The sequence below is a fragment of the Pelodiscus sinensis genome, chromosome 23 (assembly GCF_049634645.1).
Source record: "Pelodiscus sinensis isolate JC-2024 chromosome 23, ASM4963464v1, whole genome shotgun sequence".
Classification (NCBI taxonomy): domain Eukaryota; kingdom Metazoa; phylum Chordata; order Testudines; family Trionychidae; genus Pelodiscus; species Pelodiscus sinensis.
The window spans coordinates 12,363,282-12,387,855 of record NC_134733.1 but is presented as its reverse complement, the minus strand read 5'-3'; the positions used below and the strand labels follow the sequence as shown (position 1 = coordinate 12,387,855).

The following is a 24,574-nucleotide window of genomic DNA, read 5'->3' as shown; positions in this document are numbered from 1 at the left end:
AATTCATAATTTGTGAAAGTTTCTTCTGATGAAACACTCATCTGGATTCTACTCATCTGTTTTTCTCCTACCTCCACAATAAGATGGAACTTCTGTGTATGTTAGGGTGTGTGTGTATATTTATACTGTATATAATGTGGTGTTAAAGTGGGGTATGTAATCCCTTAATCATCCTCATTTTTGAGTAGTGTGAGGTTGAATGATAGTTCCAGTCCTGAAAACATGTTAATAGTGTTGCTACTTTTAGGTAAGAGACCTCTTTAATTTTGCCTTCCTCTTATGAGGTCATAAAATGAATTTACCCTTGACTGTGAAAAGTTTTTACTTGTTTTCTCCACCACAAATCACTTGTTGGTTCCAAAGCAGAACTATTTATTACAACCAGGCTTGAACACTGTAGCTGATTTTACCAAGCTCCTATAAATTACCTAATTTCTTACCGCTTTCCTCTTCTTTTACAAAACATCCACCAATTTAGAAACAAAAGTACCAATTACGGTACCATTTTAAATGCTCTTCTTCAAAGCTGCTCTTTTTCCTTAAAACAAACAAAACACAGCACACCCCAAAGCTATTTTTCAGTAAGGGTACATAGTTACAATGGGAGAGGTGCACACAGTTGTGTCAAACCCTCATATATCATATGACAGTCTAATAGAGTAAGGCTGAACTGTGTATGTTCAAGGAAAATTAATGTGTACACAAGTAGATAAAAAGAGAACTGTCCACTTGTGGAATACACAATGACACAGGCTCCTGGCAGTGTTATCTCCTTGGCATTCCCTAAAGTACCCACCTGACTCAGTCATGGCTTCTGGATATTAATCCATATATTTTTTTTATTTCAACACAATTCTTTTCATGACCACTACTGGCAGAATATTTAGTGGAGATATAAATTGCAAGTGTAGGAACATAAGACATTTGGCAAACTGCTAGTTAAGTAGCTCCATGTACATGACTCCTTGGCTACTGACAGAATATATCTCCTCACTGGTAAAACAAATCAAACCATGAAATAAGGAGGGGATGGAGCAAATTAAAACATGGGAATTCCCCACAAGAGTGAGTACTATGCAATCTGAACACAATCTTGTCTCTTCTTTCCACTCTGTCCAACAGCCTGATGGTATATAAGCAGGGAGTTCTCCATTGCCCTTGCATACTTCATCCAAAATATGAACTTTCATCAGAATTTGCTTTCAAAGCTAAGTAAATTATAACTAAAACTTAGAATGTCAAAAGGACATCTGTAATTTGTGTTCTTTCCCACCGAAAAAATTCCTCCACAGTCTGACCATTGTGTGTATGGGGGTCTTATACTAAGTAAAACACATGGCAGACAATACCAGTATGTCTTAGAATATGTCTACACTTACCACGGATCAATGCTGCAGCAATTGATCCACTGGGGTTCATTTACCGGGCCTGCTATATACCTGCTAAATTGATTGCAGATTGCTCTCCTGTTGACTTCAGTGCTCCACCGGATTGAGAAGCATAAGGTACGTCGACCTAAGCCACATCAACTCCAGCTACATTATTTACATAGCTCGAGTTGTGTAACTTGGCTTGACTTGGCCCTCTGGTGTAGACCAGGCCTTACAGACACCCTGTCTTCTTCTTTCCACTTCTCTAGACAGAAAAGTTCCCAAGATGCCTAATATGATATTGAATTCTATTTTGGAAAAGTCTGAGCTTTTTGAAAGTTAATTGGAAGTGTCTGCATATCTCCTCTCCACTTGTGCCTGTCTCTCCTTCTAAAGTGTGTGTTTCTTTCTGGCTGTCTCCTCTTGACTTTCGTCTGTCTTTTTCCTACACGGTATTTCCTGTTTTCCCACAGGACTATGAGAGTAAACTGCAGGCCTTGCAGAAGCAGGTTGAGACGCGTTCCCTAGCTGCTGAGATGACAGAAGAGGAAGAGGAGGAGGAGGAGGAAGGTGAGTTTGAGACTGGAAACCATTTGGGGTGTCCCCAAATTTTTGGTGCAAAGGAAAGATGTAATAGACACATTTGCCATAAGATGCAAAACCAACTTTGGAGCTTGTGAAAGTAGTGGTGCCCTCTAAAAGAGCAAATTTGACAGCCAGATAAACTGAAATTCTGTCTCTTCAGAATAAGTTCTGTATGAACATTAAACAGAGGAACTGGTCCAGAACCTTCAAATTTATTAAGCCACCCAACAGCTATTGGATAGGAATGAGATTTGGTTGGTGGCCTTTGTTGAAAGGGCTTCATATTTTGGTGTCAGTCCACAGAGCTCTCACGTCCTAACCAAAGGTAGTATTTGTTTATTTGAGCTAGGATTCACTAATAATCTATGGGCTAGTCTACATTATCATTGAAATTGATATAATTTACACTGTTCAGACAAGATATCCCCATAGTGATGTAAGTTACATCTAAACACTGTCCACACAACACTGTGTCAGCAGGAGACACTCTTGTGAAGGAGGAGTTAGTATGCCAATGAGAGTGTGTTCCGTCGACATAAAACGTCTTCACCAGACGCCTGTTTAAATATTCCTGATTGAATTTAGTGTGAGAGCATTTTATGCTGTTAACTCCTCTCTATGCTACAGAAAACCTAGGAAGGGAGAAGTGATTCAACAGATGTAGACCATAACTATTGTCTTCCTTGATATTTGCTTTTTCTTTATTAGCATTTTAGCAATAAATCAGGTAACTGAAGCTTAGGGTTTGGGTCTAGCTAGCTACTCAAAATACTTTATAGGTTAAGCTTCCAGCATTTTGGAATGGAAGGTCAGAGCTAGTTACTCACTGCACATTGAGTACAGCCTGTCTCCTTTCTGTGCTCTTTTCAGTGCTGGCATTCAGAATTTCACATGAAAATGAAGATCTGTCTGAGTGGGTGTGTTGGGAGAAAATCATTATATTTGACTAAGCTGTTCCTTTGCTTTTCCTCAGTGCCCTGGACTCAGCATGAATATGAACTGGCCCAGTGGGCATTCAGAAAATGGAAATTTCACCAATTCACTTCATTAAGGGACCAGCTCTGGGGGAATGCAGTCTATCTGAAAGAGGCCAATGCCATCAGCGTGGAATTAAAGAAGAAGGTAAGGGTTTTTTTTGTCGTTTTTTTTTTTTTTTTTTTTTAATGGACCACATAGACATCTATGTACTGATCCTGCTTCAATATATTATACTTCATTTTCTTGACTTTAACCCAGCATATCATTTGGTTCCTATTTGGTATGAAAAGTGCTTTGAGGCTTTACTGTTATTCAGATGACAGTACTAAATTTGTATTTCTTTCAGTTGATTCTTGTGTACATCATCTCTACTGTGATGGTTCCCCAGCCTTGTTGCAGTTATCCTTTAAAGGCCATGTTAGAAATAAGATCCCTTTTCTTTTTCCCCTTTTCTTTTTCACCTTAACTCCACGTTGGGTTGTTCATCTTACCCAAAAGTGAAGGCTAAATCGAGATGCCCGACATGGCAATATTATATGCTGCTATTAGACTGTCAGCCTGTTCCCTAAAAGTTTTGATGTAAAATTAGTGCTGTTCTCAGAGATAAAAATCAAGTTGTTTCTTCCTTTTGCGTAGGTGGGTCCCTCTTTCATTTTAATGAGGCTTTTGGGAGCATTCTTGCTACTAGATTTTAATAGAAGCCATCCTGTGTCTGATTTCTATTCATATATTTGTTTTTCTCCATTAAGGTGCAGTTTCAGTTTGTTCTGCTGACTGACACGCTCTATTCCCCTCTGCCCCCCGAACTGCTGCCCACTGAAGCAGAGAAGGCTCGGAACAACAGACCTTTTCCTCGGACAGTGGTGGCTGTGGAAGTCCAGGATCTGAAGAATGGAGCGACACATTACTGGTCCTTGGAGAAACTCAAGTAGGGTCTAATTAAAAATTACTAGGGTTTTTTCATGCAAGGTCTCTCTAAACTTGTCCCAAATCATCTCACTGCCTTAATCTATGTTCCCTCCACTTAGTCTCGAACTCATTCTTTTCTGCTTTACATAACTCCACTACTGAGAAACAATTGAAAGGTAAAACTTCAATAACGGAGATCTGCTCCTAGAAAAACCTCCCAAAATTTAACCACTTCAAGTCTGAGGTAGTGGTTTTCTTCATTCTTGTGCAGTGTGCAGAAAGTATCCCAAAATTCCCTATTTGTGTGTGTGACTATAGATTCTTCAGCAATTAATTTTTACACTTGTAGAATATAATCCAAAGATTTTGAAACCAACTTGAAATAATACTCTTCATGCTTGTGGTCTGTAGTGGGATCGCTTTGCTTAGTTCTAAAATGCATCCTCTTTTTGAGTGAATTTTGACAGCTATTTAATAGCATACACCAACACAATACATTGGTTCAGTGCAGAAAGTATAGAACGTGCCCATTTGAAATTGCGGGGGCAATTTGGAGGCAGATGGTAATTACTGAAGCTTGAATTTGACCAAAGCCTCAGGGCTCAACCTATTTTTGGGAAAAGAATCAAGGGATATTTATTTGTCTTGATTGGTATGTTTTTGGCATTTCTTCCAGAAGATGCCATCTCCTACAGTACAGTGACCCCTAACAATGTGATAGAGCATTGGTACATTAGAGACAAATGGCTCTTCTCCTTTGTCTCCCTTTCCCTTGCCTGTCTCCCTTTCCCTTGCCTATTTTTGGACAATACTTTATTCTGTCCCTGTAGCATGCCTGCTCCTTCAGGAAAAAATGACCACAGCACCGCTATACTAATGTGCTCATTCATACTTTAGAAGCAAAATCTTATGGCTTCTTTCGCTTGTCATTAATTTTCATGGGAACTTCTTTTGCTGTGTAGGCAGAGATTAGAGCTGATGCGGGAGATGTATGACAGGGCTGGAGAAATGGCATCCAACAGCCAGGATGAGAACGAGAGCACAATGACTGGTAGTGACCCCTTCTACGATCGATTCCATTGGTTCAAGCTGGTTGGAAGGTACATGATGACATTTTTCTCCTGTTCATCTCTGTCTCGACAAACCATGACTTTCAATGGGGTTTTAGGCTGTGTAGTCATATCAGCCATGTATGTGAGGTCTCAAGATTAACGGTCCAACTTCTGGATCTAATTGTTGTGCATCACCAAAACACAGGTAAGAAGCAGGAAATGATGCCTAAAACTTTCTGGATGCAGATACAAGCTTTTAAAGCATAAATATTTTGAATTCACCCTTGATCAGACTTGAGCTTTATTTCTAAAAGGAAGGGATTGGAGTAACTAGTAAAGTGTTATGTGAAGTTGCAGGAGGAGCACTCTGGAAGAGAAGACTTGTGGAAATACCAAGGGAAATCTGGTGTAGAGCTTGAGGGCCTTGTGTGGATGTAACAAAGCAGTTTTGCTGTCCTTTCTGGAAAGATTTTTTCACCTAGTGAGAGGAGAACTTAGAGATTAGAGTGTATGATGTTGTTACTCCCCCCCCTCCTTTTTTTAAATTGCCTTGTAATGGATATATAAACTTTTGCTATGCTAAGTGAGCTAACTAGAACACTAAATAAGTGTATATAATAGCCTTATTTATCTTCGTATTTCCTTTTGCTTTCTGCTCAGTCCAAGGATTCTGTCTTTCCCAAACCATGTCAACAATGCCCTTCCTCTTATCTTATCCCAATCCAGACAGTCTAACGCTTTTGCTTGCCATTATGGTGGGCTCCCTGTTGACTGCAGCAATAAGATCTGTTGAATGAAGCACTCCTCTGTCCCCTTGCTATGTTAATCAGTGTTCCGTTAACTGATATCTAGCTCCCCCATTTTCCATGGCTGCGTGAATGAGCGCCTTGCTGACCGCACGCCCTCCCCCACTTTCTCCACGGCTGACTCCGACATAACCGAACTGGCTGATGAGCAGCAAGATGAGATGGAAGACTTTGATGATGAGGCCTTTGTGGATGATACTGGCTCCGACGCTGGAACTGAGGAGGGATCGGACCTCTTCAATGATGGGCACGACCCGTTTTACGACCGGTCCCCTTGGTTCATTTTAGTGGGAAGGTTGGTGAGGTTACTGTGAGACTAGCCAAAAGGGACCAGCTCTTGCCATAGGCTGCATAGATCTTGCCTTTCAGAAAGGAGAGTACTAATCAATCTAATTCATAAGTAGCCATATATAGAAATGGGACTTGTCTGACCTCCTCAGGCATTGTCAGTTTTAAAGAGTACAATGCAAATCGTCCACCATTGAAGGGTCCAAGGACCACTGCTTTTATCATCACAACATAAAATCCATTCCTTTTCCCTTGCTTTGAGTAATTAGTGTATTTTTTTATCAACTGTTGCAGAGTTTATGGCTCTAATTCATCTCCTCTCTCATGTAGACACAACCAAGTACAGCATGTCACACCAATAATATTTGAGTTCTGGTCATAACAAATGTTCACAGATAATTTCTGTGAAATACCCAATTTTACTGATGGGGAAATTGAAACAGGGTTGATGAGTGATTTGCTTAGTCTACAGAGAGAGCTTATAAGTGATTGGAATTGACGAGCTCAGAAGTCCTTAGATCGGGGTAGGTAATAATTTTTGTTGTGGGGGACCACTTAAGGAATTTTGCTATGCGGTTACGGGCTGGCTTCATCCCCAGAAGGGATGGAGCTTGGGTGCAAGGGGCAGGCTTGGGATCTAGCCTCCGTAGCCTTTGAATTAAAAACACCGCAAAGAGCTCACGACTCCCAGCCCCACCGCTACTATGTTGCCTGGCAGCCACCTGGTGTTGCTGCGGCGATTTAAAGGGCTTGTGGCTTTGGCCCCTGCCAGGTAGCACCGTGACTGTGAGCCATTTAAATAGGATCCTGCTGCCTGAGCCACCACCTGGAAATTCGGTGATATGGGCAGCAGGCTATAAATGGAAAGCAACCAGATGCAGCCCACAAGCTAGATCAAAATGTGAAGTAGACTAGATGCTCCCCCTGGGCTGCATCTTGCCCAGCCTTGCCTTAGATCCTTGTCCCAAGGAATAAAGCTTTGCTTCTTAAAGACGTTAAACAGAAAATTCCTCTGCTCCCTGAGAAATATTGTGCCCTACCACTTAAATACATGCTTTCATGTGTTGAAAGCATAACTCTTTCAGGGGAATCTAACACACAAAAGTGTCAGTTTGGGTGTATAGGTTTTTTAATTGTCCTTCATGTGCAATAACTGCTTGCTGTAGCAGGAACTATGCTCTGACAGTGGTGCCAACGTGCTATGGTACATATTCATTCCATGTGCGTAGTGTGAGAAAAAATTGAACTATTCATCTTTATTTCAGTACTAATGTTCAACCTGCACTGGAAGCACTGTATACAGGCTGAGCAAATAATGTGTATGAGAAGAACACTTGTGCTTCATGCGGGGGGGCTGGTTCTGTACTCTTGTAAGGGGTGGGGCTCGGCACAAGAGTGGCCAGTGCTCCTACCCCAAGCCTTCAGAACTGGTCGGAGTGTGCAGTGTGGCACTCCTGCAGAAATTTAAAGGACCTGGGATTCTGACAGTTGCTGTTGCTGCAAACAGTAGCAGCTGGTAGCCCTGGGCCCTTTTGAATAACTGGGCCCTGGGGCAATTCTTCCCTTTTGGCTGCCCCTTCCCAGTTGGTGGACCTGCATCATATGTCCACCTATAAAAGAATCCAGATTTCTGCATCTCTGTTTTTAAGTCAATCTGCTGTTGTATAAATTGCCTCTATTCTATAATGCCGCTTCTGATCATGCAGAATTTTAATGAAATTCTGATTAATAGTCCTATGAGTTTCCATCTGTCCTCTAGTCGCTGTTGAATTTGAACCTATCCCCTTTACTCTACTTTCAATTTGTGCAGTCTTATGCTGGTTATAGTAGCAGTTAACCTGTTGCTGTTCTTAGACTAGATTACGATAGGAGGTTGTATATCACCAGAGTTCCAACTGATTTCCTTTCCTCCGTATCTTCCGGTATGTGTGGACAAGTAAGTTGGCCTAGGATCTAGGCAAATATGGTTTCCAACAGTGGCGATTGCTTGACTCAGATGGAGGCAAAATCCAATAATAAACTTAATTAGCTGTGCATTGCTGTGTAAAAGGAACACAAAGGGATAGACTAGCATTACTTTGAGACCTCGGTAGTGCTGAATTCATGTCCTGAAAGGAAGAGCTAGGATATTGAGGTTTAGTCACGCAATCACTCAGCCCTCCTTAAAATCAAACTACAGTATTTTATACTGTGCATTGGCTGCCTTCTATCTGAACTGTAGTCTTTTTTCCCCCCAAAGAGCTGGTCCCTTTAGCCATCTCTTCTGGCATGCTGGGGTGTTAAGTCTGATGATTTAACGGGGTGAAATATGAAACATTTGGTATACTTTGAGGGAGGTGGATGAGGGTTATGCTGTGTTTTCTTCAAATCCTGAGTTGTTGTTGTGTATTTAAAAAGAAATGTCATGATCATTCTGAGTGAGTTCTGTTGTTTTTTATGTTTGGTAAAAATTTCCGTTTTGTTAAATTTCATTTCTAATTTTGTTGCAAGTATGCCATTTTACCTCACCAATCTTTCTGCTAATACAGCTCCCCCTCTTTCAGTCTGCTGGGCTAAAGTGCAGGGGGATATTTGGAGATGGGGATGACTAGGGTGAGTGGGACAGTTCTCCAAGGTATGTGGGAGAGGTGAAAAATAACCTTAACCTTGTATCCTCCTCCAGCTTGATATACTCTTGTGGTGTAACACATGGAGGAAGGTGATATTGATGGATAAAGACAGCTTTTCTCTGTACATCCCCAGCAGCCAATGTGCCATTGTTGTCCATGTCACACAGGATTCAGTATGTCCCACACCAGATGGGAACCCTAAATGATTCTTTGTGTACTTACGTTTCTTTTCCTGATTTTAAAATAATTATCCACAGTTGAGTAACTGGAAGGAAGTGGAACTCTAAAGCCATGTTGTTTTGTCAAAGCGATTCTCAAATTGCAGTTGATCCTCTAAAGCTGAGTGCATTTGGTGTCTTATCTGCTGGGTCACACCTCTAGAACATGCATCACGTGTAAATATATTTTCATTTGCCATCTTGGGATAGAATGTTCTGGTAGCCCCTAGCGTTAGAGGAGGAAAGCCTTTGTAGAGACTGCCTACGAGACTTTTACTGCAGATGCACACTGATATGAGGCTAGCTAGAGTCCTTCCTGGTGAACAGAGGAGGAGGGAGTGTGTGTGTCTTATTTTACTTGCATTTAAATGTTTTTTAAACTGTCTGTATTATTGATGATGATGGTAATTATATCTGCCTGAACACCTCCTATGGTCCAGTCAGTGTAAATGATTTGAGTTCATTTGAGTTTTGTTTGGCTTCTTTTTCTTCAAATTAGCACTATCTGAAAACTTTGGGTTTTAAATCAACATTTTTTAAACACTTTTTCTTTTTCTGACTTAAGTTTTAATCTCCCCACCTCACTCCTGTTTTATCAGTGTTTACCTCACTTTGGAGCAGACTGAAAAGGAAGTTAGATCCTAATTTTATTTATTTGTGTGCTGAGTTGCAGTTGTTTTAGTTGTATACTTCTGTTTGTCTCATTTTTTGCTCTTACAGCTTTATTAATCCTTCTGTACTGCATTTTGTCATTGCTTTATTTTAGTAGAATTATTTTAGTTTCTTTCATTTGTAACTGGCTACTGCCTACCCTTTCCTCATTTCAAGAGTACCCTTTTGTTGGGGAGATGAGGCACAGAGAGGAGTAGCCTCTTATTTTCTGTAACTTGGGGTTCTTTAGTGTGGGCCGCAAGGCATTGAGTTCACCTCTGTTTTCACCTGTTTTTCTGTGTTTGGTGAGAGGTAGCAGGGGTTATTCCACAGAGTAATAAATGATAAAAGCTTAATTTATAAATGTACTGGATATGAAGACCAAGTGAAAACGGAGTGTATGAAAGTGCATTATAACTGTCAGCTCAACTGGAACCATCTAAATGAAGTCATCATGTAGATTTCTAGTTAATCAATTATAAAGAACTTGTTGGGAGTTAGGGATGTAAAATCTCGGTTAACTAGGATCCCCACCCAGGGGTCTGCTCCTGCTCAGCTCATTAGGAGAAGCCTTCTGCCTATGACATGGTGCGCCCATTCAAACTGGAGCAGCCCCGTACTCTTAGGGTGAGGTAGTGGACCCATCTGAGATGGAGCAGCTCATGGACAGGCCTGCTGTACCACAGGCTGCTCTGGATGGGCTTGCCACACCGTGGGCAGGGGGTTGTTTGGGCCCAGGCAGCCCACTGTGCTGCAGGCTGTCCAGGCTGGGCTGTAGCTCCCCCTGCCTGTGGTTCAGTCCAGTGAGCCCCACCAAGCTGGAGCAGCCCCCCACCCCCACCCTGGCAAATCTGCCAGTTAACCGATTACCCAGTAAGCATCACTCTTATAGTTAACTGCTTACCTGTTAACATCCCTATTTGAGAGTATTAGGTAGCCTCCCTGCATTTTTTTCCATTGAATTCTGAAATATATTATGATACTATCTTTCTTAAAAACACTGAGGAATCCTGTGGCACCTTAAAGGCTAACAGATTTATTTGGTCATAAACTCTCATGGGTAAAAACCACTTCTTCAAGATGCATGAAATTTTATGCCCAAATAAATTTGTTAGTCTTTAATGTGCCACAGGATTCTTCATTATTTTTGCAGATACAGACTAACATGGCAATCTCACTGAAAATTATCATTCTCAATTAAAACCCCTTATCCTGCCTTCTTTGTTGGGAGCTGTCTAAAATATAATTTGAAAATTGTGAACAATGAATTCATGCCCCCTCCACAATGTATTAAAGTTTTTCATTCCAGTAAGTATTTAATATCTTCCAGCATGGGCCCAAAATGTTGCATTCACTCTGTAAGCGGCAGTATTTTGGACCATTGCTCCAGAATTTCATGGTGGTTTGTTATATGGGGGTGGGAAAACTAATATATTCCAAGGTTCTTATCTTTAGAAAATACTGTAGCTCCCCCAACGCTCAGTAACTGATCTTAGAAGCCTGAAAGATTGTTTATAATTCATTGGGGAATTGTGATAATTACTTCACATATAGAGTACTCTAAAATATGCATAGAGGGAAGATGCTTAGTCAAAATTTGTTTTAAACGCTTACATATATTCAAGTAAACATTAGTTAGATTGCTAAGCAGTCACTTTCCTTTTAATTTGTCGTATCTTGCCTTTAAACTACAATCACAGGGTGGAACGTTCCTAATGTTGCTTGTATGAAGTAGAGCCTCTGGAGTTTTTAATGTCTTTCTAACAATGCTGTTTACAACTGTATTGTATCAAAAGTCATTTTTCATAAGCAAACATCTTAAATATCTCCTCTATATACTTTGTAACTCACTAATGCAGGCCTGTTGACTTCAGCTAGCTCTGGTTTAGTGTGTTTGTGCGTTCACACAGTTAGCTTGAAAATACTACAGGACCATAGAACAGTGTGAAAATAGCTGTCCAGTACAGTGTGATGTGTTATGGCACAACTGCAGACAGTAGGCTGTATAAAGGTGTCTGTATCCTGTCAGTCAGTCAAATGCAATGCTCTCTTTCTTGTGGTAATGGATGGTCTGATGATGATTTTCACTCCTATTACCAGGGCATTCGTATATCTGAGTAATCTGCTGTACCCAGTGCCGCTCATCCACAGAGTGGCAGTTGTTAGTGAGAAGGGGGAGGTTCGAGGATTTCTGCGTGTGGCAGTGCAAGCAATAGCAGGTAAGATATTCTGGGAGTGCTCTTACAGTTCAAGACTTTAGATGATTTTTGAACAACTATTAAAAAAAAAAGTTGGCTTCAGGTGTTTGCTTTTTGCTGCATTTGGTTCTGGACCAACTTTAAGATCTGGTACTTGCAAGCCTCCTAAGACTCTCTTCTATTACAAAACTGTTTTATTTTTTCCAGTGATACAAAGCTAGCATTGAAATAGTGACTAGTTAACTTACAGAAAATTTATCATCTCTTTTAGAGGCTTTGAAATGATCACTCTATCACTCTAAGATTTGTGTGGTAGCTAAGCAAATCCCGGGTTTAGAGACAGAGGAGTAGGAAAAATAGCTTCACTACATATTTCAAAACATCTTTAAAAGTGTCTTGTCTTCTACAGTATTGGCATAAACATAATGGAAGATAGTGCATGTGACTGTGAGTATAAAGGTTTGAATGACACTAGATTTGGATGATCTGTGGGACTTGTGTACGCCTGTAACCTCTTGAATCTCATGTTCTTGTCCCAAACAAACATCCATGAAATCTTTATTTTATTACATAGTCATTCCTGTCTTTCTAAATCACATACTAAGAGCTCTACCAACTTTATATTGTACTAGAAGATTTACATAGCACTGCTTTGGTCCTTAACTGAATTTTGGTTTTTGGAAAAAATGAAACTGCACATTTCATTTAAATCATTGCTCTAGGGCGGGGCTGGAGATGTGGGGTTCGGTATGCATGTTAGCCCAGGGAGGGAGGATTACCTCAGCCCCCTCTCATTGTAGCAGCTTGGGCCCAAGTGAGAAGCGCCTCTCCATGGCTGCTGTAGCTCCAGTGGACACAGCTGAGGGGGAGGGTTGTATGTCCCCCAGCTGAGGCAGGTCCAGGTTTGTTTGCCCCTAGTGTTCCCCAACCAAAGTAAAGAATGCAGAAAACGTGCTCTTTCCCCATGCTACCTGGTGAAGGGGGAAACAGCCAGCAATGTCACCATACGTATGGGCAGGGCTTGACAAACAGCGGCAAAACCTACTTGCCAGCCCCACACTGCTCATACTCAAGACCTGCATTGCGCATGCGTGCACCACTGGTGAACGGGACGACCGGCTGAAATCTACTTGCCCCTACCTAAAGGGCAGATGGGAGGCTCAGGGCTAGGACAGTCCCAAGCATGCCCCTTTCACCTGCCTGGTGATTGTCTCTTTTCTGTGTGTTTTTTTTAGAAACATTCCAGCACATCCTATTTTAATGACATAACCAACCTTATTTTGCAGTAGACTCTCCTATGAGTGGATACAGGCATCTCTAGGGATTAGGCATTAATATTGATTCCTTGGTTAGTCATAGGCCAGATCACAATCCCTCACCATCCAAAGGAAAGAGCAAAACTCTGTAGAGTAGCTGAGGGATTTTTGTTTCTCCTTCCTAGGATTGTTTTTTACCCTTACAGCAGGTTTTGTAGAGAACTACACACCAGCTTGTCCTGTTTAATTTTGCATGGGACAGTGTTGATTTAATTAGTTGGGGATGCCGGTTAAGCACAAAAAATTCTGTTGCTTTCTAGGGAAAACTTTATTTAAGAAAAAATAAGAAGAAAATTATCTAATTAAACTTGACCCTTCTCTTTGCTAATTTTGTGAGAGGAGGAGGACGTAATAAATGGCCTTTGTCTAGCTCTTATCTTCCAAGCAGTTGGTGACGTTTTCTTTTTTCCCATACAAGTGAATTAAGATTTGTCCCTGGTATTCGACCATGCAGCATTCATGCTGGTGAGAGCTCAGATACTTCTCGTGATTTATCTGTCCTTTCTAGCAGTGGCTAACATCCAATTGTTGTCTTTTGTATTGGAAGACAACCCTGTAGGTCTTTCTCTCTATGGGAACATTGTGATGAAGTCTCAGACTGAGGCTGTGAGATTCACTCTGGCAAAAGCTCAAATGGCAGATGAAACAATTGAATAGGCTCTAAAGTTTTACTTCTAGTTTGATTTCTTTAGAATTAACATTTTAATACTTATACTCAAATGGATGATGTGAAAGAGTAAACTATGCCAATTTACAAATTAATTTTGCAACATATATTTGAAATACCTCATGGCTTTTTGTCTAACTGATATTTCAAGATGGCTTTCTTAATCTTGGGATCACTCATGTAAGCACGCATCAAATATTAGAAAATACCTCAGAACTAACTCTTATTGGCAGTCTCAGCAAAGACTGGGCTGAATGAGCCATAGAGTGAAGTAGTTTCTCACTCTGGATGTCTCTCTAGATCAGTGTGACATATTAGAGCTGTGCTATTGTGGGTGCTCGCTCTGTGGGTAGAGCCTTGTAGTCTTCAGGATTATAAATGTCTTTTCTTGAAAGGCCATCATCGTTGAACTCTGAGAGATTTATGACTAATCTGGCAATAACAAGTAGTCCTTTGGCACCTTGGTCTATATATATAAATAAAACCAAGATTTTGTGGGTGAAACCCACTTCATCAGATGAGCACTGATAGTGAAGTGGGCTTTTGCCCACGAAAATATGTCTGAATAAATCTGTTAGTCTTCAAGGTGCCACAGGACTTGTTTTTGCGGATACAGACTTAACACGTCCACCTTTCTAATACCACTCTGGCAATGTTCATAATTACTAAATTAGCTGTAAAAAGCCTTGGGTTGTGTTTTACCCCTTTCTGTAGAGCTTCTTACTGTATTAAGTGTTTTGTCATGGCTATTAATGTACACCTTGTGTCATGGCAGAAAACTGTTACAAAGCTATTGTCCCTAGTGAACTGGGCACAACAATCTAGAATTACCTTCATAATCAATATACTCTTCACTGTGTAACAATTCCCCTAGAGGTAAGGATCTTGAGGTGTGACACAGGTCAGTGATTGCATTAGAACTAGCCTGGGGAAAGGAATTGAAAATTCATTCTTTGCTAATCAAGCACTGGATCCTTCCTGGTTCGCTTACATTTAATGTTTCAGGTTGGAAAAAATCTATCCTGTTCTTATCTCTCATTCTTGGTCTTTTCAATCGTCATGTTGTTCACTTTTGTCCATTCACTTTGGATGTAACATTAAAAAACAACCAATTATACATTAAATAGTTATATAAACATTTAACTCAGGAATTCTCAAACACCAGCATATTAACTTTAAATCTTATGGGTAGAACTAAACCTGTTTTTTTTTTTAAATCCTCTCCATTCTCTTCCCAAAAACTAGTGCTATGTAGTTTGCTACAGTATTTTTTCCAGCAACGTGGATAATTTAAACTGGGATGTGCTGGGGTATACACCACTTGGGAAACTAGTATCCCAGCACATCACTCTTACTGTTTGAATTTGTTTTCCAATATCATATTTTCTTTGCCTTTCTAGCTGATGAAGAAGCCCCAGATTATGGATCTGGTATTCGTCAGTCTGGCACAGCTAAAATTTCTTTTGATGATGAATATTTTAATAAGGTAAATGTTATTTGGGTTAGAGAGGTTTGTGAGGGGAAAGGAAGAATGTTTTGTTAGATACAGATCAGGCAAGTCAGAAACTGCAGTGTACTCAGCTGCAGCCCCTATCTTGTACTTTTCAGAGTGACTTTTCTTCAGTTGCAATGACTCGTTCTGGACTGTCACTAGAAGAGCTGAGAATTGTGGAAGGGCAAGGTCAGAGTTCAGAGGTCATGACTCCCCCAGAAGAAATTAACAGAATGAATGACCTGGGTAAGTGGGCATACCTTCCGGGACTTGAGAGGACAAATATGAGGCTATTCTGGTTCTGTAGTGTGCTTCACATGAAGGAATGTTGCCTGTAGGGTGCTAATGATACATAATGGTGACTGCTTCCTTTTGAGTTTTGATTTACAAAATATTGACTCAGATAATAGCACACAGAAGTTTTTAAGTTGCAGATGTCCAGAATTTTTTTATCATTTTTTATCACTCAAAGGTTTCAAAAGTTGTCTGCCTCTTTATTTGTTAATCTCTAACTGGTAATTACTCTGTACCCTCTTGCAACTCTAGTTTTCCCCACCAGGGTGAGAAGAAAACTGATAGCGCAGGTCTATCCCCACTTTGTGTCACCAGTGAACTCTGCTTTTTTGAGGTCACTTGGCCTCCTTTGAAAGTGCTAGATCTTGTTTACACCAGGATTTTTTAAATAATTAATTTTTCATTTGCAGCTGGGTAAGTGGTAGTCTTGGGGATGGCTATTGTGTAGGTTCAGAGAAAATCAAGCACTTTTACTGCAGTCACCTAACTCTGTTCTGAGGTGTTAGGCACATTGGAAGAAACATGTATGCTTTTTCTATACTGTGGCTTTTATCATTGCTACCACTAGTGAAGTTGCATATGCTGTGAATAAAGGCTTTGAAAAACCCTTTTGTAGATAAACTCCAGGAGATCAGAGATTTGGGCATGGGGGATTAAATCCCACCTTTTCTGGGTTGAGTATGTATAGATGTAGTAAATCTGAATGTTTCACAGGACATCTTTGTGTCTCTTTAAGACCTGAAGTCGGGCACTTTGCTAGATGGGAAGAAGGTGATGGAAGGATTTACTGAGGAGGTTGGAGACCACCTGAAACTGGGTAGTGTGTTCACCTTCCGAGTGACAGTGCTGCAGGCCAGTGGCATTCTCCCAGAATATGCAGATATCTTCTGTCAGTTCAAGTAAGAATCTCTCCTTGGTAGTAAGGGGTGGGAAAGGCTTCTTCAGTGAAGAGGAGTAATCAATGCTTGATACTGGGAAAATGGAGATGAGACTAGATTTATTTTTTAGGAGTCATTGTGTCAGAGTCCTGTCAGGGGGGAGTCCAATCTGTGTAGCTATCAGATTGCATGTCCTGAACAAATATCTGCTTTGTAGAAAGGAGACAAGCACGAGCCTTTCAAACCTGCAGAGCCGGTGCCTCATTGGGTATCAAGATGTTTTATAGAAGAGACTTTGAGATCCTGTAATGAAAAGTGCCATAGAAGTGTAAAGTAATAATGCCAGTACCTATTGGTTTGTTTAATATACTTATAAGGTCCAAATCAATACCCAGCTTGAATCAAATGATCTGGAATTAGGGCAAATTTAGCAGCTCTCAAATGAGAGTTCTGTCCACATTTAGATTCTAAAGAAAAAGGATGAGAAGGGAGGTAGGAAATACAGAAACTAATAAAACAGTAGTTGGGACCCCAACATTTTCAAGAATGAACCTGCCTAAAGATTGGTTGAGGCTTAATACATGGCCAGCAGAGCAGAAGTGTTTGAGTTTTTGTATGGGATGGACCCCACAACTGAGCAGTTTTCACTAATCTGATCTGCTGTTTTCTTTTAGCTTTTTACATCGACATGATGAAGCTTTCTCTACTGAACCTCTCAAAAATAATGGCCGGGCGAGTGCTCTTGGGTTTTACCATGTCCAAAATGTAAGTGAAGCGTAGTGATCTTGTATGTAGGCTGAATGAGTGTCCAAATACTCGGATTTACAGTTACAGTTAACCCAGAAAGGCTGGAGCATTCCCTCGCCTGCCACAGGGAGGGGACTTTTTCAGCCTTGCGGGCATTGCCATGAGTGGTGGACCCAGCCCAGACAGAGCAGTGCAGTGGGGGTACTCCAGTCCTGGTGGAGCAATCCGCCCCCCTATTTAAGTGGTTAACCTGTTAAACATAATTGATTACATGAGATTTTACATTCCTAAAAGAGAAAAGCCCATGATCAGGCTTCTGAATTGATAGTGTATAGCTTAATAAGTAATGTAACCATTTTGTTACAAATTGCTTTCTACTTTTCTTAACTGAAGAGTGCTTAGGTCATGGGATTTTTCACTGGTAATTGTTAATGACATTCTTAACACCCAAAACAAAGCAAGGTATGTGTCTGCTTTTGCAGTGATTGGCTCTCTTCAAGCCATTGGATAAGAAATGTTGAACCCTGAACTCAATTCTTGGCAGGTAAAAGGCTTGCATTTTATCTGCTCTGACTTTTCCTTACTACCTTTGCTAGATTGCTGTGGAAGTGACAGACTCTTTTGTGGATTACATCAAAACCAAGCCTATTGTGTTTGAAGTCTTTGGGCACTACCAGCAGCATCCTCTCCATCTGCAGGGACAGGATCTCAACAGGTATGGACTAGTTCAGAAGTACAAGTGTCCTCCCCCACAGCATTTCTTCCTTCTGCTGAGAAGGATGAACACTACATACTCCATTCCTTTGCTTCCTGAATTCAGTGCCTCACATGGAAGTCTTGCTACTTAACATTTGTCCCAAGTGTGCCCTAAGCGAATCCTAGTACTAGACAAGTGACAGCCTCCCTTGCTCCCCTGGCCCTCCATGTAATGAGTATACCATGGTTGATAAGAATACATATTTAAAGCCAAAAGAACCCTGTGCAAAAAGAAACTGGCCTCGTCAACTCCTCATGACTTCCAGAAGCGCACCTGCCAAGGCTGGTGAGCACCTTAAATGTTCTGAGTCAGTGGAAGACTTCCCAGTGCTCTTGCTCTTTGGTGTGAGGGGAGAGAATGATGTATGGGTTTCTGGGTTTGGCTTGGATTGCTGGAGACTATCTGCAAAGAGAAATGACATGTTGATGTTCAAAGAAAAATCAGCAGAGGTTTGTGTTCTTGGATAAAGCCATTTTTAGGAAATGCATTTCTTTCTGCTTTGCCTTGAGCAGAGACTAGGGAAAGGGCAGAGATTAAAAGGTAATCCATTTTTGCTTAAAGCTGTGCAAAAGTAGCAGGAATTCAAAATGCGGTGTTTATTATTTGGAATAGGCAATGAGTCCTGGGTTATGTATGGTCCATACATTTCCCATGTGAGATTGGGCATATAGGGTTGTGAGGCTCATTGTTTTTTGTAAAGTGCTCAAAGATTCCTGGGTGGGAAGTAGGTGGGAAACACCAGGAGAAGTAACTGCTTTCCCTTTTTTGCAGCCCTCCTCAGCCATCCCGGCGATTCTTTCCACCTCCCATGCCGCTGTCGAAGCCAGGTGAGAACATGTTATATATGTATGTCTATAAACTTATCTGGTAGAACTATGGGGGTGAATTTTTCAGAACTACATTTGTTTGAAATTGAGAAATGAAATCAATGAGCAATGTAAAGAACATTGGAACATCCTCTCTGCTCTGTTCCTTCCCAGGTTTTGTGTTCAACCTCATCTAGAACTAAAGAATTTCTCATTGTACTTGGAGGCAGGGGGGGGGGGGGGGGGGAGTGTTGCATTCCTGACATATCCAGCACTAGAACTGGCTACACAGCTACTCTTATCATTTTGATTACTGAGCTGAGGATTTACTTACCCATAAATCACTTTGTTCTGCTTTTGCTAATGTTGCTTGCACTTTCATGCACTAAGCCAACCTTGCTAAAATGATCCCTGAGTTTTCTTTTAATTTTGCATGTTGAACTCTTTTCTTTTCTCCCCTCTGTCCTCTTATCTCTTTTTCCTTCTTCCCATCACCTGCTTCTCTCCACCACTCCCATTTTTGTTTTCCATTCCCTTTTTAGACCATGAGAGAAAAATTGAGTTGATTAGGTATCTCATGTCTGGCTATGTAAATGTGCATGTGCTGAACACGCTGTCTGAGCACGCCAATGTGCTTGCATCCTCGGCTGTGGCTACATTCCAGGATGGGGCTGACCAGCTGCCACCTTTTCTTTTTCTGCCTGTTCCCAGCTGTCAGAGTGAGCGGGTTCCCAAAAGAGATGGTTAGTAGTCAAAATTCCGTCTACGATAGATGTAGAGATAACCCTTAATGCTGATCCCAAAGCAGTTTGTCTACAGCTTTGCTCTGTGGTATGCTGTATACCAGAAACTACCTTGGATTCCTGGTCATTGTGAAGTAATAAAGCTTTTAGATCAGCAACATCTAGTGTCTAAAGGAGAGTATGGGGAGTTTGAATTTGTGTGCCGGTCTAGTCCCGGCTCTGCCACTGATTTTTATTGAGACTTTTTAACACCTAACTTTGCTTTGCCTCAGTTGTCCAATCTGTAAAATAGGAATATTTACCCCATGTCCTTTGTAAAGTGCTTTGGGATCTTCAGGTGCAACGTACTATATAGTAAATTATAAAATTAAACGGTAGAGGGCATTTCCTTTTGAGCATGTTAAAAATTCTCCTTCCTGCTTACCTGTTATCTAGCATCATTTTACCACACTACCTAAAAGCCAGCTGTTGAGTTGTGTATCTTTGACACAACCCATGAAGATTCTTAGAACAAGCCTGCATGTAAACTTTGAAACTGAGTTAGTATGTTGGGTTTTCTTTTCTGTTGTAGCTGAATTCCTCTGCTTGGTTCAAACTTCAGTGGTTTTTGTCCCTGATCTTTCTCTGACTAACATCAACAGTCCTGAGTCTAGCTGTCATGAGCTTGTGGAGTCTCTGAGCACAGCTGCAGTTGTTATTTTCATATGGTGGGGGTGTAAGAGGGTGATATCAGTTACTCAAAGTATGAACGAGGGAGAGCAAATGATGTCCCTGGAGCTCACTGCCTAGCATGTTAATCTAGGGCTGCTGTGTACCACTTTCATTCTTGTAATTAAGTCTTTGTAGTGGTGTTTAACTAACTATTTCCATTCATCTGAACAAGGAGTACAGAAAGAACTCAAACATCTTCCTCTGACAGGGATTACCTATTTTGAATGCACATAGTCACCTCCACTAAGTAACACCTGTAAAGCTGGATTTTTGTGTCTGAGAAGTGGGTTGTAATTGAGGCATTATGAAAGTGAAGAGAAGCTGAGGAACGAAGGGCTGAACCTCAAACACTAAATTAAGGCTTATTTTAAATAGATAGGGAGAGAGGCCCTTAATGGGTTATTAAAACATTCACTAATAAGTAAATATTAAAACTGAAGGAGTGGAGAGAAAGTTGCAGAGTTGAACACACTTCTATATTTAGAGTGGAGTGGAAGAAAACTCTCAAATACCTTGTCCATTACCAAAAATTGAGGCAAATTAGGAAGGCAAATTAGAGGTACTGGAAATAGTACCTAGCAACTGTGTATGTTTAGGGCTTGTCTATATAGCTTTGCAGTTCAGATTAGACATTTCAATTACAAGACACATTGGTGTGCTGCAGTGTAACTCACATGTGGATGCTATGCAAAATAAATGTACTCGGTAGGGTTCACTGAGGCCTGGTCTACACTAAGAAGTTTGGTTGACCCAGCAGTGATGCTCAGAAATGTGAAAAATCAGTCCCCCGAGTGACACAGGTAAACCCTGGCATAGACAAGGCTAGTTTGATGAAAGAATTCTGTTGACCTAGCTACTTTATCTCTGGGAGAGGGATTAGCTCTGTTCAAGATAGAATGCCTCCCATCAGCATACATAGTGTTATAGTGTTTACAATGTTGCATCTTGTTGCATAAATTGCAAGGTTTCGTCCCCTTGGAGGCTAGTCTGATTTACCCCAAGAAGAGAGTCACACTTTCAGGCTGGGTCCAACTCAAGTTTATTGGTTGCAACCACGGTACGGCTAAGGAACTCAATGTTCAAATCAGAGCCGACCCCCAACATCTCATATGCAGGGGTTTTTATAGGGTTCACATCCTTCCTGGTTTAGGTGCCTTAACATGATAGGTTACTTCATTTTTGACGTTTAGCATTCCTATAGGTCAGGTTAATTTTCCCAATGAGGTTAAATACAATGCCTACTTGCTGACTTTGCAGTTACAGCTGTCTTACAGTCATTCACTTTTGCTGAACAATGGGCGAGCCATACTTCCCTTTTTCCTTTCCTGCTTGAGCCGGTCACAAGTTTAAAGGATGTGGAATCTATCCATATCTCTACTTAACAGAAGACTGGTTTCACTTCCCCTCGTCTCCTTATTATAAGTTATTACCTGTGACAGGCCCTAACCTTTGTCATGTCTTACTCCTATACAAATAGCAAATATATCTAAGCATTAGCAATGTATATATATTGTACGTGCCCCTCATAGGGGAATCAATGGCTCCGGGGGATTTGACTTCCCTTTTACACATCAATCTGATGAAGTGGGTCTTTGGCCACGAAAGCTTATGCTCCAATAAATGTTAGTCTGTAAGGTACCACAGGACTTTGCAGTGTTTACACTGAAGCCCTGCAGCTGTAGTGTTTGCAGTATAAACTAGGGATGTTAAAAAAGAGTTTAAGTAACCATATAACTGCTGAAAAAATCTTAGTGGTTTACACGCTTCAGGCTCTGCAGTACAAAGCTTATGCTGAAGAGCCTGCAGTGCAGTTGGTTCCCCAGGAGCAGGGCTGGCCGCCAGTGCATGCTGGAAGCTGGCTGTACTCCCAGGAAGCTGGCTGTATTGTGGGCTCTGCAGCATAATTTTTATATGGCAGAGCCCACTGCTTGGGGTGGGAGTTGTTTCCCTCTGAGCTGGCTTTTAAGTGGGCTGCTGATGTGCACTAGCTCCCACCTGCTGCCCCACCCCCAGAGAGCCAGCTGCTGCCTCGCACTGCTGCCTGTGATAGCAGCGCAGGGCTTGCACTGGACTGCTGCCCAGTCCTGGGGAGCCAGCATGTAACCATTATGGTAACTGATAGCTCATACATCTCTAGTCCAAACAAGCCCTTAGTCATATTTAAACAGGACACAGTTGATTTAAACGAGGTATCTTTTAGTTCTGCAGTGTCTACGTGGGATAATTACAGTAGTGCACAGTCAGTTCTTACCCCCTGTAGATCAAACTGAGGGGTCTGGGAGGCATAGCCTCAAATAGGGGAATGCTGGGCTATTGCTAGAATCTGTCCATTTCCTGCAATTACCTGTTACTAGAAGTGCAGTTTGCCCATTCATCGTTTGTGAAGAGCTGTGTCCCTGCAGAGCTAGTGAGCCTGAAAGCACTAATTTACCGGTAATAGTGAAATATAGGGAGCCAAGCATTCTAGGAATGCTCAGGAATAACTCCTGTTAAATCCCTGTACAGTATATGCACGTGCACATTCTGTATGTTGTCAATCCAGCTGATTGTGCTGCTGTGGGCAATGAAGTGAAGGCATTTACAGCAAGAATCACTTAAAATACCTCCAAGGCCAGTAGAAAGTGCAAGCATCTCTGAAGTCTTGACTTGATCTTTTCATTCAGAGACTTAGATATGGGAGTAAATATTGGCAGACCTAGACCCTCCAGAATTCCAAACATTCCATAGTCAAGCCTATGAATGACGTTTAGTTCCTGGGTTTTTGATGGCCGGTGTCTGTCATATTCTCTTCACGTACACAGAAATATTACACAACTTTGGTGTGATAAGTAGCATTGAAATTACATCATGGAATCTTAAGTACTGTGATAACATTTCCTGTGAACAGTTTTTGTAAAACAGTTTTTGTATTCTTTTAAGTACCAGCCACAAAGCTAAACACTATGAGCAAAACTAATCTGGGCCAGAGCATGAGCAAATATGACCTCCTAGTCTGGTTTGAGATCAGCGAGCTGGAGCCAACCGGAGAGTGAGTTCAACATTTATCTTCCTTTTGTATAACTGAACTAGTGTGAGTGAATCCATTCACCTTTAGGGCATTGGTTCAAATGAATCCAGGTTGATAACACTTGGCTATTGCCATATGTAAGATGCTTGATTTTTATGGGAAATAAAATGGTCCCAATCCAGTTCCCAATGAGTAGTAACGCAGCTGTCATTAGTTGGCCCCATTATTCTCAGTCTCCTCAGAGCAGCCAAAGATTGAAGAAATATGAAGTGACCTTCCTTTTCACTCCTAGAAGTGATTCCTCCAGATTAGTGGCTAGGTAAATTAGCAGAGCAGTGAGTAGGGGAAGCTTATGCTGCTGCAGATCATGTGGTACCTGTACCCTTGTTCCTCTAGACACTAAGCTCTTTAGTTTTAGTCCAACAACAACATAAGAGTGACTGTACTGGGTCAGACCAAAGGTCCATTTAGCCCAGTATATCCAGACTTCCAACAGTGGCTAATGCCCACTGTGAAATGAACAAGACAGGCAATCAAATGATTGTTGCCCATTCATAGCATCTGGCAAACAAGATGCTAGGGACACCCTTCCTGCCCATCCTGGCTAATAGCCATTGATGGACCTATCCTCCTTGAATTTATCTAGGGTTTTTTTTAACCTTGTTATAACAAGAACTATTATGCAATTTAACCCTGCTACATAGGAATTCCCTGACAGATCTTTGGGAACTATATTATACGGTCATTCTGTATTTTGACAAAGGGGTGTAAGTGTGTGATGCAGTATTTCATGATGTTCAAAAGTCCAGTATAGAATCTGATATTTGGAGTCAGTGGAAGGGGCTTTATTTTTTTTTGGATATAATAGGGAAGTGTGTGGTGGTGGTAAAGCAAAGCAGCAGCATTATCTAATGTCCCACTATCTGCTCTGTAAACACATCTTCTGTAACCCAGGGTGGGTTGTTTTTTTCCCCACACAGATACATCCCTGCTATCGTTGATCACACTGGAGGTCTACCCTGCCAGGGGACGTTCTTGCTTCACCAGGTACTAACCGAGGCTAGAAGGGAACAGCTAAAATACCTACCTCCTTTTGTGTGTAGCAAGCAATTGTCTGACTTACTGAATTTTACATCCATTTTATCTTCTACTTTTGTTTTTCTACATATCTGTCTGCATCTCATAGCTCTCGAGTCATTCAACTTTCTGTCTATACCTCTGTCTCTGAGGCTTGGGTCTGTGGTGAACAGGAAATTTTGTCTTCTAAAATCTGCTCTTTCAAGTGCTTAGTTATATAAAAAATATATTTCAAGAGTGGAATCTTCTGGTCAGCAGTGCCAAGTGGGGCTGCAAATGCACCTTTAACTTCTTCGAGGAGCGTCCCTGTTGATGCTCCATCTTAGGTGTTTTGGCGCTGCAACTCGACTGACCAGAAGATTTTACTAGCAGTGGCTTTGACAGCTAACTTGCACATGTGCAGAAGCGCTACACG

At 41.2% G+C, this 24,574-nt stretch overlaps 1 protein-coding gene across 20 annotated transcripts in view; it reads left to right on the top strand.

Moving 5' to 3' along the window:
• Positions 1-24,574, top strand: part of KIF1B (kinesin family member 1B) — a 175,496-nt gene that overhangs the window by 118,733 nt on the left and 32,189 nt on the right. For 8 of the 20 annotated variants that reach the window (XM_075906754.1, XM_075906755.1, XM_075906752.1 and 5 more), the window contains 15 exons: positions 1,844-1,940; positions 2,929-3,077; positions 3,683-3,861; positions 4,805-4,942; positions 5,747-5,995; positions 11,567-11,685; positions 15,048-15,133; positions 15,256-15,385; positions 16,170-16,332; positions 16,986-17,076; positions 17,655-17,773; positions 18,587-18,642; positions 19,164-19,364; positions 22,995-23,103; positions 24,063-24,129. In XM_075906754.1, the coding sequence (XP_075762869.1) occupies positions 1,844-1,940; positions 2,929-3,077; positions 3,683-3,861; positions 4,805-4,942; positions 5,747-5,995; positions 11,567-11,685; positions 15,048-15,133; positions 15,256-15,385; positions 16,170-16,332; positions 16,986-17,076; positions 17,655-17,773; positions 18,587-18,642; positions 19,164-19,364; positions 22,995-23,103; positions 24,063-24,129 (1,953 nt within the window). The remainder of the gene's footprint in view (positions 1-1,843; positions 1,941-2,928; positions 3,078-3,682; positions 3,862-4,804; positions 4,943-5,746; positions 5,996-11,566; positions 11,686-15,047; positions 15,134-15,255; positions 15,386-16,169; positions 16,333-16,985; positions 17,077-17,654; positions 17,774-18,586; positions 18,643-19,163; positions 19,365-22,994; positions 23,104-24,062; positions 24,130-24,574) is intronic. The other 12 variants (XM_075906757.1, XM_075906762.1, XM_075906763.1 and 9 more) reach the window with 3 other exon arrangements.